Genomic DNA, 17,384 nt, shown 5'->3' on the forward strand with positions numbered 1-17,384 from the left:
AGAGAGGAGAGAGAGAGGAGAGAGAGAGAGAGAGAGGAGAGAGAGGAGAGAGAGAGGAGAGAGAGAAGACAGAGATAGATAGATAGAGAGAGAGGAGAGAGAGAGGAGACAGAGATAGATAGATAGACAGACAGACAGACAGACAGACAGACAGATAGAGAGGAGAGAAAGAGAGAGGAGAAAGAGACATAGAGAGGAGAGAGAGAAGACAGAGATAGAGGAGAGACAGTGGAGGGAGAGAGAGAGAGAGAGAGAGAGAGAGAGAGAGAGAGAGACAGAGAGAGAGAGAGACAGACAGACAGAGGTGATTGTCCCAGGTAAGCAAACCCTACATTTGTCATTGAGCTTTTAAAGAGGGCGTGCAAACATATGGATTCAGTCTATCAGATGCCTAGCTACTTTTGTTGTTGGACGGTCTTCTGCTCCATCCACACTGAGGAGATGAAGCCCTGTTGGACCACAGCTGACGCCGTCTCTCTCCCCGCCAGGTGTCCTGGTACTGCATACTGGGTTGCAAAGCAGAAGGAAGCTGTGGGAAAGTAAGACTCAACAACAACCATCTCCCAAACTCTGGAGAAGCGGTACGTCGTGCTCTCCTCCAGGAGACTTTACCGAAGCCTCCTTAATGACAACGGAGCGCGTGCTCCCCCGTGAAGTCATTCCCACTGTGGATTGACACTCATTCCAACCCGAGTCACAACTAAGCTTTATCCAATTATGATTTAACAGTCGCACCGCCTTAATTCTCTGAGTAAAAGCTGAGACGTTTTCTGTTCACAGATCCCAGCTGACGGCAGGAGCACCTTTGAAGTTAAAGGTTTAGAAACGAATGAAAGATATGTATTTGCGATTGCTGCTTATTCTTCCAGTGGGAAACTCATTGGTGATGCTGTTGGCGAGACAACCAAACCAATCCTCATCTACCCACCGCTTTCCGCTGTCACTGCTCGGATGTACTTGACACAGGTAGAAAAGATGGCTGCCACGCTCTCTCTGTTCTTCTTTTCTCGTAAGCACTTGCTAACTGTTACCTGATGGAAAACAATCACAGCAGACATTCCACAGTGCCTGTGATACGTATTTTCCATGATTGCAGCTTACTTCAGAAAACGCAAATCGTTGCTTCCCCTTTTAGTGAGTTTGCCTTCTCATAGAACATTGCCCTCGGGAGTACAAATGTAATTTTAGACGTTTTGGGAAATACGGCAATGCATATGAATAAATGTTATCTGTTACTACCCGGAGTAGCAGGTCTTACCCTGGGGCAGTGTTGTCAGCGCCTGGTGACATTTTTGGTTGTCACAGCCTAGCAATGCTGCTGGCATCTTGTGAGTAGAGGCTAGGGATGCTGATAAGCAGCATCCTATGTGACAGGACAGCCTCCTGCAGCACATGCTGGGGATGTCACTTGGTAGTAACAGAATACTAGCCCAGCGTGCACACACTGTAGGCTCAGTCACAAACACTGGGAAAAAATCCAATACAAAATGTCAGTAGCACCAGGATGAGAAAGAAGCCCACATCCAGAGATGCCTCATGTATCTGTCTGTCTGTCTGCCTGTTTGTCTGTAATCTATTTGTCTGTCTATCTATCTATCTGTCTGTCTGTCTGTCTGTCTGTCTGTCTATCTATCCATCCATCCATCATCTATACATGCAATTGTATATGTATATACACACATACATATATATGAAATTCTATATATTATTTTTAACCATACGTACTATTTTACATGATAGTTTTCCTCCTTCCCTCCCTCTTCCTTTCTTTCTTTCTTTCTTTCTTTCTTTCTTTCTTTCTTTCTTTCTTTCCTTCTGTTTTTTTCCTTTTCCCCCCATTTTTGACTTTTCAAGACAAGGTCTCTCTGTGTAGCCCTGGTTATCCTGGAACTAGCTCTGTAGACTAGCCTGGCCTCGAACTCAGAGATCCTCCCACCTCTGCCTCCTGAGTGCTGGGATTAAAGGTGTGTGCCTCCATACCCAGCTGATATTTTCATTTACTATATAATTTTTATTTTTCTATTCCATTAGAAAATTTCCTATGAAGTACTCTTTAATGATCCATATGTATTAAATTATTATTTTTTCAAAAAATTAAAAGATAACTATGTAATCCTCATTCTTGTTCTTCCTTTCTAGCCCATCCTCTACTCCCCCCCACCACCCTATAGAATTCATGGCTTCTTTTCTCTAACACTGTACTGAGCCTTGTGGGCGTGTTGTAGGTCTCTCAGTAATTCCTTATGCTGGATATTTAGATACTCTTCAGGCTGTTGTTACTGTAAAAAAGCTAAAACACACATTACCGCATGCAAATCTTTTAATGGTACCTACCCATGGCTACTTTGCAGGACTAATTCATAGAAAGGAACTTTGCAGGTCAGTGGAATCAGGTAGACCCAAGTTCAGATTCACGCCCCGCCCAGTAGCCACGTGGTACTGAGCAAGGAGCTTCGTGCGTGAAGGATGGGCAGCAACAGGATGTCCATAGGTCTGAGGAATGTCAATGGAGTGACGTATGTCAAATGTTTAACGACAACATTTTCTCACAGTACACACGGAAGAAATAGTCTTATTGTTAGTCGTAAGTATACTCATGATTAACCTTCTCGCTGACACAGCTGTTGTCTGACGGAAGAGGTGTCACCCATGAACAGGACACCAGGCCTGGAGTATCTAATTTTAAGCCTATTGTTGGCTATAGAGTGGACGACTTTCTAAATTTTATCGTATTTCTATTGTGCTGTGCTATTTTTCTCTTAATAGTTGATTAGCATTATAGGCTTAGTTCTCACTGGCACTTTATATGATCATATTTTTCAGAGAAAATTAAATTGAGAGAATTGCTAAAATTTGTCTCGCATTGGTGTAGCATGTCACACTGGCTCAGGGTTTTCTGGTATTCTGATTTCTTTAAAACTTAATATATTCTCTAATTTGCAGCCATGGCATTATTGTGAGGCACTGAATATTTCATCAAGACCTAATTTTTCTCCCGGGAATGTTTTGACTCTTGGGTTCCATTTGGCAGAACTTTCATTGAAAGTTAATAAAACGAAGTCCGGGCTGTACCGCTGGGATAATGAGGAGCACCATGGAGCGATGACCTGTGTCTCTTTATTGACACTGGATTTGCATTTCTCCGGGTCACTCAAGATGGTTGATGGGCATTCTCCCATAATGCCAAGTGGCTTAAGCAGACATTGCTCATTAAACCTCCTTCATTCTTAGATTTGAAGATAAAGTTTTATATATTCTAGGTTAACATAAACCCCCCTTTTTTCACTTTTTAAAAGTACAATCTGGTTTTCATAACACTGGTTAGCTCTCAGTTTCAGGACAACCTGTTCATTAAAATGCATTATCATAAGTATTATGTAGTCACAGATGAGCTATTTCCCCAAATGCCCCTGGTCATCGTGGCCTGAGGGGGTTTAGGTTGTACTTTTGTTCCACAGTAGTCCATAAACATTCATAAAGTCAGGCAAATCTTTAACAGGTCTTCCACTAATGTAGAACACTAGTAATTTAGTCTGTTTGGATTTTTAATAAAAGGAACTCTTTAGGATTACATTGTTTTGTAAACATTCCCTCATTTTTGGCCTCATTTCTGTTTACTGTTTTTAAAGCAGGTAGTAGTTAAAGAATATATTCTCAACCTCCCTAACACTGCTACCCTTTAAAACAGCTCCTCATGTTGTGGTGACCCCCAACCACAAAATAAATTATTTCCTTGCTACTTCATAACTGTAATTTTGCTGCTGTTGTGAATTGTAATGCAAATATCCGATACGCAGGATATCTGATCTGCGATCCTCACAGGGGTCCTGACACCAAGGTTAGAACCTCTGCCCTAAACTTTCTTAGGTGGCAGAGGGTAAGTCTGAGTCTTAGACCAGCTCTTGTCTTCCTGCCCTTCTGTCCACATTCCAGAGGCTCAAGTACTGGACATTGCTTTGTGCCCACAGCATCACTGTGACCCCCGCCTGCTCTCTGTCTCCTCCAGGGCCCCTTTCTTCCCCTGTACTGTATACTTCATGCTCTGTCAGGTTTCTCTTGTCTGGACCTGAGCCGGTGTCTCAGCAGTCTTCCTTGTGAGGATTGGACACGTGTGCATGGTTCCAGTCGGTCCCCATGGTGACAGCAGTGAAGGAAGTGTTGTGCTTACATCTTCCCATTTCACAGAGGAATTAATCAGAACCCATCAGAGGGTGAAGGATGCCTTTCACCCATGAGTTGACATTTGAAAGAAAGAGTTATGGGTGGTTTAGTTAGTGTTAACTGTCCACTCGACAGAGTCTAGAATGACCTGAGGAAAGTCTCAGGTGAGCAATTGTCTCTATCAGGTTGGTCTGCGGATGTCTCTGTGGGGTCGTTTTGATTGTCTTGAAGATGTAGGAGAGATCAGCCCACTGGGATTTGTGCCATGTCCTGGGCAGGTCCTGGGCTGTACAGAAGAAAGTTAGCGAAGAGGCTGCCAGCCATCAGCGTTCCTCCATGGTTTTGGATGTGAGTTCTGTCCAGCCTTTCCTCTTAGGAAGTTTCTTAGGAATGCCTCTCCCATTTACCTTCTGTCACGTCTCTGCTTGTGCGTCTATTTATCGATGAACTAATGTCTACTTTGCATGGGGCTCCATGCTCGATGTCATCTCTCCTTCAGAGGAAATGCCTATTTTTCACTCATCTGGAGCACAGCCACAATGCTGAGCCTGTGCAGATAATCTTCTTATGGTTCCAGCTAAGGTCTTGATTGCACACTAGGGAGCCAACCTGCCTTGGGTAAGGCAGGCATGGGCTACGGAAGGCTGTGGGGTCAAGGTTGGGCTACATTTCTTACCTTTGATTCTCTCTGTAATCTGTTTTTTTTTTCCTCTCTCTCTCTAAAGACTGACATTTCTCAACTTCTCTATTTTTTGAAAGGGAAATGGCAGTCCATGAATTTTACAGATCCCTTAATTCCAGCCACCTGGACCAGCAGGCCCTGAAATTGGAATCCAAATTCCCAAGCAAGGGTCTGATTGGTTCATTCGATGTAGGAGAGTCTGACTTAACTTTTGTGTTTCAGGACAGATGTTTTGTAAGTCCACTCTTCTTTTCTATGGTACCACGTCTGGGCAGTCTGATTGGAAGTCTTGGCCGCTCCCCCCCTTTTTTTTATAATAGCAGACAATTCAGTCTCCCAGTCAGCATGGACTTTTTCCAGACCCTCTGACTCTAGAGTCCTCCAGCTCACTGTCGTTTTACCTAAGTCAGTCCATACCCGATGACGTCTTACCTCCCTTTCTAGGAGCTTCTTGCACAAGTGATAAGTTTTTTTTTTAAAACCAAATTCTTCTTCTATATAGGGTGTTAATTATTCTTGACATCAGAACTATGCTTTGAACGAAGTCCATCTTGCTTTAGAAGGAGCTATGGAATCCCAGGTGCTCACCCTGGCAGGAAACAGTGTGGTCCGATGTGGCAAATTGTTTGGCATCTTCCTACTAGAGAAGAAGGGCATTACCAGGAAAGGCTGATTCTTAAATTTAGTGAACAGAGCATTTCTGGGTACATAGTCTGCTCCAGGTACTCAAGGTGAGGGATTCTAAAACCCGAGTGTGCTGGGGGGCGTGTGAGTTAGTGTGCTGGTTTCACAGGGGGCTGGAATCTACCCTCAGAATTCATGATGCACTAGGACCTGGCAGGACCAAGAAATTGGCATTTCTCACTAGTTCTGGGTGACTCTGGTGATTCAGGGCTGATACGGTGAGACCTCTGGGTTTTGACAACTGAACCAAACATAATGGCGAACGCTAGGCGAAGGAAATGGGTAGACTATAAATATCCAGATGGTGGTGAGCGCTAGGGAGCAAGTACCTAGAGTAAGGGGGGCAGGGCTGGGAGGTAATGACGCTGGTCAGCAAGAAGGCAGGGAGAGCGCGGTTTGAGGAGAGACCTGAAGGAAGTGACAGGGAGAGTCTCTAGGGAAAACCATCCAGCTGGAGGTGGAGCAGGTGTCCTCCCAGTCCATGGTGGTCAGAATGAAAATGACCCCCATAGGCCCCGAGGGGGGGGACACTTAGGAGGTGTGGTCCTGTTGGAGTAGGTGTGGCCTAGTTGAAGGAAGTGCATCACTGGGCTTGCAGGTTTCAGGTGCTCAAGCCAGGCCCAGTGTCACTCTCTCTTCCTGATGCCTGCCAGTCTGGATGGAGAACTCTCAGCTACTTCTCCAGCATCATGTCTGCCTGTGTGCCACCATGCTTCCCGCCATGATGAACTGTAAGCCAGCCCCAGTGAAATGTTTTCCTTTGTAAGAGTTCCCATGGTGTCTCTGCAGAGCAATAGAAACCCTAACTAAGATACTCTCTGTCTGATAAACAGCAGGTCAGCTTATGTGGCCGGAGCATAGGGAACCAAGGAGAGCAATGAGAGTGGTCAGACACGTGAGATGCAGGGCAGTGGCAGGCTGTTGCTTTGCCTAACATGCACAGCTACTGAATAATAGCCTTGATTCACGCTGGGTCCCAATGTGGCTTCTGTCTTCAAGGCTCCTCTGGTTAAGTCGGGAACAGACGTGGAAGGCAGGGATGAAGCAGTCTGCACTGCTGAGTTCCAGTGAGAGGGCACAGGGTCTTCCCTGTGCTGACAGGAATCACCGTGCTGAGAAGCGGTTGGGTCCTGGGTCAGTTCTGAAGAAGGGGCTAATGGGAATTCTTAACAGAAATAATGGGGCGGGAAAAGAAATGTTGACTCTCAGGTCAGTCATCCCACTGGAAGCACAGACTTGACATTGTTTGGATTGAGGATGAGGCTAAGTGGTGTATTCTTGGAAGCTGGGGGAACTGAGACTCGGGGTTTGGGTGAGAGGTGTGGACTTGAGAAAGGTTTGAGAATGGCTTGTGATGGTTTCAACCTCATGAATATCGTTAAGAAAATATGGACAGACAAGGGAAGCCGGATGAGTCAGTGAACCTTAGGTATCCAACGTAGAAGGAGTGGGGAAAGAGGAGGGGCTGGAGACAGTGTCGGGAAGGAAAGGTGGTCCTTTGAAGCAGAGAACAAGCCTGGGGTGTGCAGTTCTGGAAGCTGAACGTGGCTTATTGATCAGGGAGAAGGTGTCTAACATGTCCACTACGTCGTTGGTCTTTTAGTATGCTCTCTCTCATTTTAACCACCCCCCTTGAAAATCTGTCTTCCAGGACTGTTAGGTTAATTCTTGCTGAATACGCAGACATCATGGCACTTCCTGTTAAAAAGTCTATGGTGCTTCATGAGTTCATAAACCTTATTTTTCATTTTTAATTAGCATATCTAGTATTCACTAGTTGAGCCGATAGCATTATATAAGGCCAACACCTTATCCATGAGGCAACTGGAGCTGGTTTTAAACTGGAAGCTCAGTTGTGGGACTGCCAACCCTCACACACTGTCTTTTTGTCCTTGGATCGTCTTAGAATCACGGCCTTTAGGGACTGTCTCTGCAGCCCTTTGATTGGTCAGATGTGACCCATAGTAGTGACTTACAGCACTGACTCTAGGACTCTGCTGCTTCTACAGGCTCTGTGCAGACCTCAGCTCTCCGCGCCCCAACTTCCTCACCTCCCCAAAGGGTGCGGACAGGCTGTGCGGAGCCGTCAGTGGGTGCGGACGGGGTGTACAGTGTAGTCAGGTGGTGCGGACAGGCTGTACAATGTAGTCGGGGGGTGCAGACGGGCTGTGCGGAGCAATTGGGGTGCGGACGGGGTGTACAGTGTAGTCAGGTGGTGTGGACAGGCTGTGTGGAGCAGTTGGGGTGCGGACGGGGTGTGCGGAGCCATCAGTGGGTGCGGATGGGCTATACAGGGCAGTCAGTTGCATAGGCCCCAGGGTTTAGGGTTGTACCTTGTATCTAGAAGGTTCCGTCTGGTTTACGAGCCTGACCGGACCCGCGTCCTATATTAACTTTCCCTCACGTCGCCTGTTTTTCTCCCGCTGCTCATTCATCACCGTCTTTCTTCAGGGCTCCCTGACCGTTTCCCACACTTTGATCCTCTCACGCAGTCTAAACTAGACCAGCTGGAACTGTATCCCGGCTTCAGGGTTCAACTCAAGCCTCGCACTCCTTCCTTATAAAATGTGCACTCTGTATTAAGACCCCCTCCATGCACACACAACAGTTGTGGTCTTTATAGCTTCGCTGGACCGTTGTGCGATTTATGCTTTCAGCTTGGGTCTAGTCACATGGGGTGGGGGCATTCCTAAGCTGACTGGCGCCTGCATGGCCAGCAATGAGCACAGGGTAGGAACTTTCTGGAAAGCTTTCTGCTTGGTGAGTCAGGAGGAATCATTTGACAGATGAGAGAGGTTCTGGCCCTGCAAGCTTTTCCCATGAGTGGATAATGTTCTAGCAACACATCCTTTCTGTGCTTAATTCAATGAATTTATTTATTCCCTGTCATTTGAAATAGCGTGAAAGTCATTTGGTGAAGGGTCATGTTAGGTATGCATTTAAAATAGAAGAATTTTTAGAAATCCCCGTAAATGCATTCCATCAAAAGAAGGTCAGTCGGTGATTTCTTTTCTTTTCCGACTGGGCTTCTAAGCTTCACCAGTGAAATTATTTTCCTCAGCACTGGATCTGTTAAACTTAAGAGATACGGACTCTTCAAAAGCATTTCTTTTTATTCTTTACCCTCTTCAGCTGCCAACTCTTTGTTGCACAAAAGCTCGGAAAGTGTCAGTCAGAAACAGGACAGAATGAAATATATTTCATGTATCAGGTTGGGGAAATCTGATTGTTTCTCTTGGAGCAGATTGTTCATTATAACGGTATCTATAATAAATGGGGCGTACTGCTGAGATGGATGGAAATGAAATTAATTTGGCTCAGATGTGATCTTTGTTTTGCTTATGAGGATTTGAAACATCCTTACAGAGTTTCAAATTTCCATGCGATTTAGAAATAAAGGAGATTTCAAAATGCATCTGCCTCCTCCACGGCCACCCCGTCCCCTCACTGTGGCACCGTGGACCAGAACAGCGGATATGGAATTAGTGTGTGGCGGGAGGGGTCTGAATTGGGTTTGCAGTATACATGTTCCAAGTGAAAAGACCCCCGGGGACAATGTGTTCTCTGTCACAGGTCGCCTACCAGATCGGAAACTACAAGTTGGCCAAGAAGGTCTTCTCACCGGTTTGGGATTATTTTGTTGCTTCTCCGCTTCAGGATGAACAGTCGGTGATCTCTCTAAGCAACATCATGACGATAACACAGAGGAGGTAATTAGACACATGACTTTTAGGCCCTGTCTTTCCTGCTTTCGTCTTCATATCAAGATAGCCTATGTGAACGTCTGTCTAACGAGAATCATAAAGCACATGTGTTCCAAGGCCTTCAGTCCTTGTTAGATCTGTCTTTACTTGAGTCAGGAAAAACAGTGATGGTTAACGTTTTGGAGTAAAAATGTCAAGTGGTAGCAGCCAGAGCAGAAAACATGAACACTCACTGGGACTTTTGAAACCAAGTAGGGAGTGGCTGGGTTAAGGTGAGGGCTTGACGCCTGGACTGTGATTATGAAGTTTTTTTTTTTTTTTTTTCCTTTGCTTCAAATGGGCTCCCAGGATTAGACTCTCAGCAGTTGCCAGCATGCCGGCAGAAGCCAGAGAAATCAGCTGACTATCTGTTGACTTTTCTGCTGTTTTTCCTTAAAGGAGCAGGACTTCAAGGCAATCCCCAAACAGAGCATTTCAGGCTGTTAGTTCAGGCTGTGTCTCCAAACTGAAAAAAAAAAAAAAAAACCCAACCTCTCACCTGCGTATTAATTATAACCCTTCACCCCTCATAGATAATGAACATAAAAATATAAATGATAGGCAAAGTAAGGTGTTGGTAAGGCTTATGTAAACTAAAAGCTTAATTCCATTTCAGTCAGACACTTAGGCTTAACATTTATTTGCCCATGCTGGGGTCGTGACTGCTGTGGGAGAAAGAGGAAGTTAGGTCTCCTGTGAATTGTAGGGTAGAGGAGGGGGCAGATAGTGACCGGACTTTCTAGTGTTAAGGGGCTGCAAAGTCTGTGGCGTTTACTAAGGGGAACAGGGTGTGTGTGTGCAGGAAGTGGGGTGGGGGATTTCTTGGTTTAGTTTTTCCAGCAGGATATTTTTGTAGGTGAGGAGATGATAGGAGATGTCTTGTTCAGTGTTGACATTCAGGAGACAGTCAAAGCCAGAGGTGGCAATTTGGAAACTGTCCGTGGAGGTCACTGTTGAGATCTTGAAGAGGAGCCTTGTCTTCCAGGGAATGGTAGTTGAACTTCAGCAGAAAAGAGACAATCCTGGGATTGAGCAATGGCGTTGCTCACATGAAAGAGGCGAATGTAAGAGATGGACTAGAGAAAGGCTATCGAAGGGGGCTGTCCAGGAGATGAGGAAGCAAGGTGCTACTCTGCCAGGGGAAGTGGGAGTCACGTGCAAATGCCAGGTCAGGCTCAATAAAATTCTGTAGAAAGGTCGAGCAGGATAGAAACCAGGAGACATTTAAAGTTGGCAATTTGGAGGTCACCAGTGAATTCAAGAGAGCAACTTATATGACACCCCAAACCAGAAATGGTTTTGTGACAGACCTGAGGAATAGTGGAAATGGGCACTCAAGGGGGTATAGAGCTCAAAGCTGGCGGAACGTTCCATGGGGCCATGTGCACAGAGCGGCTCCCAGGAAGAGCTGCAGTGACATCATAGCTGATGCAGAGCTTTGTGTTGAAGATCAGCCCCCTATGGCTAAGGGTCCGCTTGAGTCGTGTTTGTATCCCAGGGCCTTGGAGAGCATCATACATGGTAGGCTTTCGCTGTTTGAAAAGGTGAATGAAGAAATAAATAAGTGAAGACATAAACTGGTGTCATGAAAAACTAAGAAAATTGGACAGCGATGTCCCTATGGTCACATGATGACAGAAGAGGTGGCAGAAACTAAGATTCTATGAACCTCAGGATTGAAGAGACTTCCTGGACTCTGAGGCGAGCAGGGAACGCAATGGAAACAGAAAGTGATAGGCGAGACAAAGGCATGTGTCATGGTGCTGAGGGTCACTGTGAGGCCAGCAAAACTTTGCACAAAAAGTGTGGTGTGCATTGCACAAAAAAGTGAGGTGTGCATTGCACAAAACAGTGAGGTGCACATTGCACAAAAGTGTGGTGTGCCTTGCACACAAAAATGTGTGGTGTGCATTGCACAAAAAGTGAAGTGCGCATTGCACAGAAAAGTGCAGTGTGCATTGCATGAAATGTGTGGTGTGCTTTGCAGGGTGGAGCAGGAGAACTACAACCCTCCTGGAAACGGAGTGCAGCTCTCAACGTGGTGGGAGCCTCTTCAGGTGTGAATTAATGACATCAGGCTCTCTCCTCCTCTATGGGGGCAGGAGATTCAGGCAGATGGACCTGAAGCTTGAGTCTGAGGGCTTGTCACCACCTAGGGAATGGGACCAAAGGAGGACAAACAGAGGTCAAGCTCCGCTGATCTTTGGCACCACGGCCTGCAATTTAGAGAAGGCAATCAGAGATAACCAGAGCCGCTAAGATACATTCTTTGCAGCTGAATTTGCTTTGAATGCTGCTATCATCACAAAGTTCATCAGCTGGACTTCTGGGCCTGTTCTTCAACCCTACTTACTGTAATTCCAATAATGTTGATAGAACAGTACTTCCTATTTATCAGAACTAGGAAAATTTGCCACCTCAGCTGCTTCTCTTTCTTAGCTGTGAACTCACTTTTGTTTTTCATTTAAGCAGACACCTGAGAACAGCTGTTGTGTGTGCTGCCACCGCTGTCAGGGTCACGGGGTGGATGCTGAGAATCAGTGAACCCAAAGAGGCCGAATAGCTAGGTCAGTGTGTGTACAGCAGCACAGTTAACAGCATTTCCTTCTTCCGCAGATTGCATTTGAATATTCTGGCAGAAACCTCCTCGATCCTCTTATACCTTTTCCTTAGAAATATCTTCGTGATAAGCGACATTACGATTAAAGAAGAAAACCTTTTCTGTGATAATATTAAAGGCAATGAGATTTTCCCTGCCCAACAAGTGAGTAAATGGCAGGAACTGGAAGGATGTGGGTTCCTCTGTGTTTGTGTTTGCTCCTCCGTGCCTCAAGGGCAGGTTCCATTGGGATCGTGCGTCCTTCTAGTGGAGGGGCCAAGAGAACGGAGCAGGTCTCACAACCCTCGGCTCATCGTTCCTTCTCGATCTACCTTTTCCCCCTCTGTGTACAAGACCAGTATAGATTTCAGAACTCAAATCTGTACAGTGTGAACAGTGAAACACTTGTTGCCCCACCACCGCCTCCAAGAACACAATGGTTTCATTTCTGTATGGTTTCTCTGCTTTTGAAGAAGATACGGGGATTAGCATATTATTATTTACAGAATGGGATCTCAATTTACTGTTCATCCACCTGCCTTCTTAAAAATGCTTCCCCCCCTTAGAGATGCTTTTATGCTGGTGTATATTAACTTGCCACGTTCTTTTGAATTATAAAATTGCATGCTTACACAGAGGCAGGGATTTAATGGCCCTCCTAGCAATGGACTCTTAGGGCATTCGTATCAGGCGCTGTGTAGTCCACAACCCATAGTGTCCTGACTTTGGTAGTGTGATCTTATATTAGTTCCTCATTCCAGCTAGTGCATCTCTCCTTCTGACCATCCTTGCTAGTTATGGGAGCTTCAGATGTCTACTTTCTTTGTTTTTTTTTTTTTTTTTTTGGTTATACCTATTAGATTCGGTCATTGGTTAACTAACTGGTAGCTAGTTACATGAGGCCCACGCCAGTAACAGGAGCCCTTTCTCCAGTCCAGTTTGTGGTTCTTGGAGCTCAGGTCGTCAAAAGCACTTCCCCTGTGTTGAATGTTCTCTCTGCATTGCATCCAGTTTCTTCTCCGGCCACACCAGTTCTGAAAAGGAAGCCATTTAAAGAAGTGCTTCTTTGAATTTCAGCCCCAGAAAGCACCATTCTAGTCAGAGCTGCTCGTGTAGAGATTTCTGATTGGTGTTCATACAGTTGCTCTTGGGAATCATGTGGATATAAATACAAATCATGTGGCTATAAAAAGAAAACAACATATTTTTCCCCAGAAGGTGAGTGAGAGGAGAGAGGGGCTCTAGGCCTTTAGCAGGCATCTTGAATATCACAGCTGTGGGCTTTGCAGTCTTCATCATTTCTGGTTCCTTACTGGAAATACAAATCGAAGTATTAGTCTGGCTTGCCCCAAACGTTCCATTTTCTCACAAATTAAGAAGTGAAATTAGAATCTGTTAATCAAGTGAGAGCAGTATTATTGGTATATTACATTTTAATTATTATTCACAATTTGTGGTTTTAAAAAGTAGGGTTTTTTTCTTGAAATTAATATTTTTCTAAATTTTTTTTGTCTCACTAATAAATAGATAGGCACGTTTTCTGTTGTTAGTGACTCTTGCTTACAAAACACTCTGGAGTTGGGTTGCAGGATTATGCTCTGCACGTGGACCCTTAAGGGAGAGTCTGAGTCCTTTCCTAATCCAGATTGTCTTCATGTTATCGTTCATGTCGCTGAGCCAGAAGGACCACATTCCTTGCCCTCTCCGCCTCTTAAAGGCATACGGAGTTGCGCACCTGATGTCCCGGGTCACGCTGTTTCTTACATCTGCACAGATTGCTCGACTGATGGAGTGTGAGAACGTGCTGGTAGCTCTCGAGCTCAGCAACTACCTCAACGATTCCAATTACGCCCTTCAAGCGGTGACCCAGTGCTACGGACTCCTCGCTCCTATCATCTATCACAACATCGTCCTGGTACCTGTCATACAGGTGAGGGCGTCCCCTAGCCCCCACGGAAGGTATGCACAGAACGACAGTTCAGTGATTATTATGGGAAATAAGAGCAGTGTATCCCTCATAAAGAACAAATGAGTCAAGAAGCATTGTGAAAATGCCCCAACAAATTATATACCAGAAAGAAACGGAGTGTGTTTCTTTGAAAGCACACAGTCCCATTAATGGCCTTTGCTAGCCACTGGCAATGGTCAGGTGTCAGTTTTAAGAGTTATTTCAGCTTTCATTGTCTTGACATTGTAGATAGAGCAGTATATTTTCATCACACGTCACTACAGCCATCTCAAGGATGTGCATAGTGAATAACCCGAGAAAGTTTGCTTCGTGGCAGAATTGATATTCTCATTCAAAGGGAGGAGAATAGACATTTTGGATAAATGATGGTGAAACACCTAGTTATTCATCTGAAGGAAAAGTAGAATCTGATCTCTATTTGTGGTTTGTACAACTATCTGCCTCTGGTTAAAGGATTACAAGGAAAACAAAGCAAAACTTTAGGAAAAAAAACTGGAGCAGACTTACGTAGTATGGGGTTTCAGGGAAAATCTTTCCAATTAAGAGGACTTGTAAAGCCCAGCAGTGGTGGTGCACAGCATTAATCCTAGCACTTCGGAGACAAAGGCAGGAGGATCTGATCTCAGTCACTTAGAGGCAAGCCTGGGCTACAGAGAGAGTTCCAGGACAGCCAGGGCTGCACAAAGAAACCCTGCTCAGAAAAAAAAGAACTAGAAATGATAAACTGCCTGAGACAAAAGAACCATGACAAAGACATAAGAGACTTGTGGAATTGGAAAAAAATAAACTCGAAGTGAACGAGGAGTAGATTAGATAGGGCAGGGAGCCTTGCCAGTTGGCCGTCATCTGATAGGTAGAGGGACACATGGTCCGAATAGGCAGTTCATAGAAAACCAAGTCCACTGCAATGTAAGATGCTTGGGTACCAAGGATTTCTGGAAATATTTGCTGGATTAACAGTGTAGAATCCATAACTCCTGTTCCTGGTGAGAGCGTGTGGTAGCAGTGGCATTCTGACTCACCGGCAGGATAATGTGAATTGTTATTAGCTTTTGGGTTCTGTGAAAGAAACTTAAATTAAATCTAACTTTAAGCAGAATTAAAACCAAATATCCGATACAGTAATTCATCTACTAGTAATTTACTTCATAGAACAGAAATTTAATAAAATTAAAAATACATTTATCTGACAGAGCAACTACCCTGTAAGTGTTACACAGAATAAAATCATTATTTGGCCAAGTTCTGGGGCTCTGAGTGCCCCTTGCATCCCAGGTTCATATATTTTCCCACCTGGGGACTTGGTACCACGTACCGGCCATTGACTTAGAGTGGGAACTGTGGCCTCAAGGTTGGTGCTTCATCCTCCTCCAAGCCCACAGCTGCTGCTCATGTGGGCACCGTAGCAAGTAGAAGGGTGTCGCGTGTAGTGTTTGGTGGAGACAAGCTACCTGAAGAAAAGCAGCAGTGGTGTCAGAACTAAAACACTAACCATGATCAGTTCAATGTGAGAACAATAAGTTATCCATAAATAGTCCATGCCAGCTGATAATGTATTGCTATTAGCCACATCAAGTAGGGCTGTCCCTGCAGATTGGGAGGCACTGTTCATGAGGCATAGTCGAGGGATAAAAATAAAAGTTCAAACAAGTATATCTAAGTGCCATTTTGTGAAATAGCAACCAAAGTCTCTCTGGGGACATTTTTGCATTTGTGCGCATGCGCACACACACATGTGCAAGCTTTGAGAAATGACTGGGGGATTAGCACGGTTGGGGATGTGGTGTGCAGTGGTGTTAGAGGGTTAATTAGCACAGAAGGGAAGAATTGAGCATTAAACGTCCTCACCAGCGTATCAGGATAGCAACGGATTGCTAAAATGGTGGCTTGAAGCAACTCAAAAGAACAGACAGTCACATACTGATTTGTCCTTTGGGGTCATTAGAATGAACACAATCTCAGCTCTGCTTCTCTGATGATAGTACCGCTCTGACCTGTGCAGGAGGACTGAGAGCCCAGTCTCATAGTCTGGTTCTTGATCAAGTTCAGGAACACATGATGCAAAGCCAGGAGGGGAAGTGAACGTCAGTATTAACTCATTTTGGGTTGTGTAAGCGCTCGGTTTTAGTCCAAGGGGGACTGTCATGTCAAGCAACTTCCTTGTACTGTCCCAAGCAGCCTGATCCTCTCTGTGCTTTACCAAGGCCTCCCTAAGTATGGATGTGACTTTTAGTGTTTTGGATCCTTACAGCATTTGACCCCTTTTATGGTGCTTGTGAAAATAAGCATCGTTTTATGTTATTTTGTTTTATTTTGAACTCTTCATTCGTTTTCCCTTTATGTAGATAGATGACCCATCTGAAAATGGAATCGTGTCTGTGTATATTCTTTTATACCTGGTGGAAATGTTTTCAATAATGATCAATCGAAGTGGCACTTTATAGCCTAAGACTGATGTGATTTACATACCACATTTTGTATTAAATAAGACGATATGTTGACACAAAAAAATCATTATGTTTCTGTGCTTTAGATCTTGATAAAATGCATCGTGGTTTTGCAAGGAATGCCAACTGTCGTTCACTCAAAGAAAAATGTTTCAAGCTTTGAAAGTATCCAACACATGATAGCTTGCTGTATCTTCTACATGACAAAGGTATTTATCTCATCGTTTGCCTACTGTCTTAAAACTTAGGATTGGTACTGAGAAAGTCAGACCTCATTTAATCACCATAGTTGGAAATGCATTAGAATATCAGCACCCCCAGGGCCAGAGACAGAGCTCAGAGAAGGCAAGTTCTTCCTGCTCTTGCAGAGGACCCAAGTTTGTTTCCTAGCACTCTTGGCAAGTAGCTTCCCCTAACTCCTGCTTCCCAGGATGCAATGCCCTCTTCTGGTTTCAGGGGGCACCTGCAATGACTGGTAATGCAGAAAAAAAAATAGCATCCCCAAAGCCATTTTTCTTAGATGGAAAGCAAATATGGAGCCTGCAAATTACAGGATGGCAACTAACCACTGTTGAACTTGTTGGTAAAATTGTGGTGCCCCACAAACTCAACCTTGTTGTCAATGAAATAGCGTTTGGACATCGTCTGGCATTATACACAGTCACACAGGACATGTGTTCCAAACCCCAAGAAGGCTGCTGACACATTTCCTATGCTGAGTGCAGTCTGTATATCATCTTGTCAGGCTGTGGTCAAGAGGGACGGAGCCCACAGGAAGCCTCAACTGTCAAGGCCAGAGTTTGGGCTAAGGCAGTGGAACTTAGCTCTGCAGAGACAAACAATAGCTGGGCATGGTGACCATGCCTTTAATCCCAGCACTTGGGAGGCAGAGGAGGGGGGTGGATCTCTGTGAGTTCTACACAGTGGGTGCGGGTGGGGTGCATTCCAAGGTGACTAGTGCTACGTAGTGTACAGGTGTGCCAAACCCTTCGGCCAAGTGAAAAGGCAAATCTAGAACATGGTGCCAGTGGTGAATCTGTGGATAGGAGCTGAGGATGGCAGTGGTGAATCTGCAGATAGGAGCTGAGGATGGCAGTGG

The 17,384-nt window shown here is 45.0% G+C and overlaps 1 protein-coding gene across 1 annotated transcript in view; it reads left to right on the plus strand.

Annotated features, from left to right (window-relative positions):
• Cfap54 (cilia and flagella associated protein 54) overlaps nt 1-17,384 on the plus strand; it is a 252,210-nt gene that overhangs the window by 65,592 nt on the left and 169,234 nt on the right. Inside the window, exons 21-26 of the mRNA XM_005358276.3 lie at nt 489-581; nt 781-966; nt 9,101-9,237; nt 11,887-12,034; nt 13,644-13,799; nt 16,372-16,494. Of these exons, the coding sequence (XP_005358333.2) occupies nt 489-581; nt 781-966; nt 9,101-9,237; nt 11,887-12,034; nt 13,644-13,799; nt 16,372-16,494 (843 nt within the window). The remainder of the gene's footprint in view (nt 1-488; nt 582-780; nt 967-9,100; nt 9,238-11,886; nt 12,035-13,643; nt 13,800-16,371; nt 16,495-17,384) is intronic.

This window comes from Microtus ochrogaster, chromosome 24 (assembly GCF_000317375.1).
Source record: "Microtus ochrogaster isolate Prairie Vole_2 chromosome 24, MicOch1.0, whole genome shotgun sequence".
Classification (NCBI taxonomy): domain Eukaryota; kingdom Metazoa; phylum Chordata; class Mammalia; order Rodentia; family Cricetidae; genus Microtus; species Microtus ochrogaster.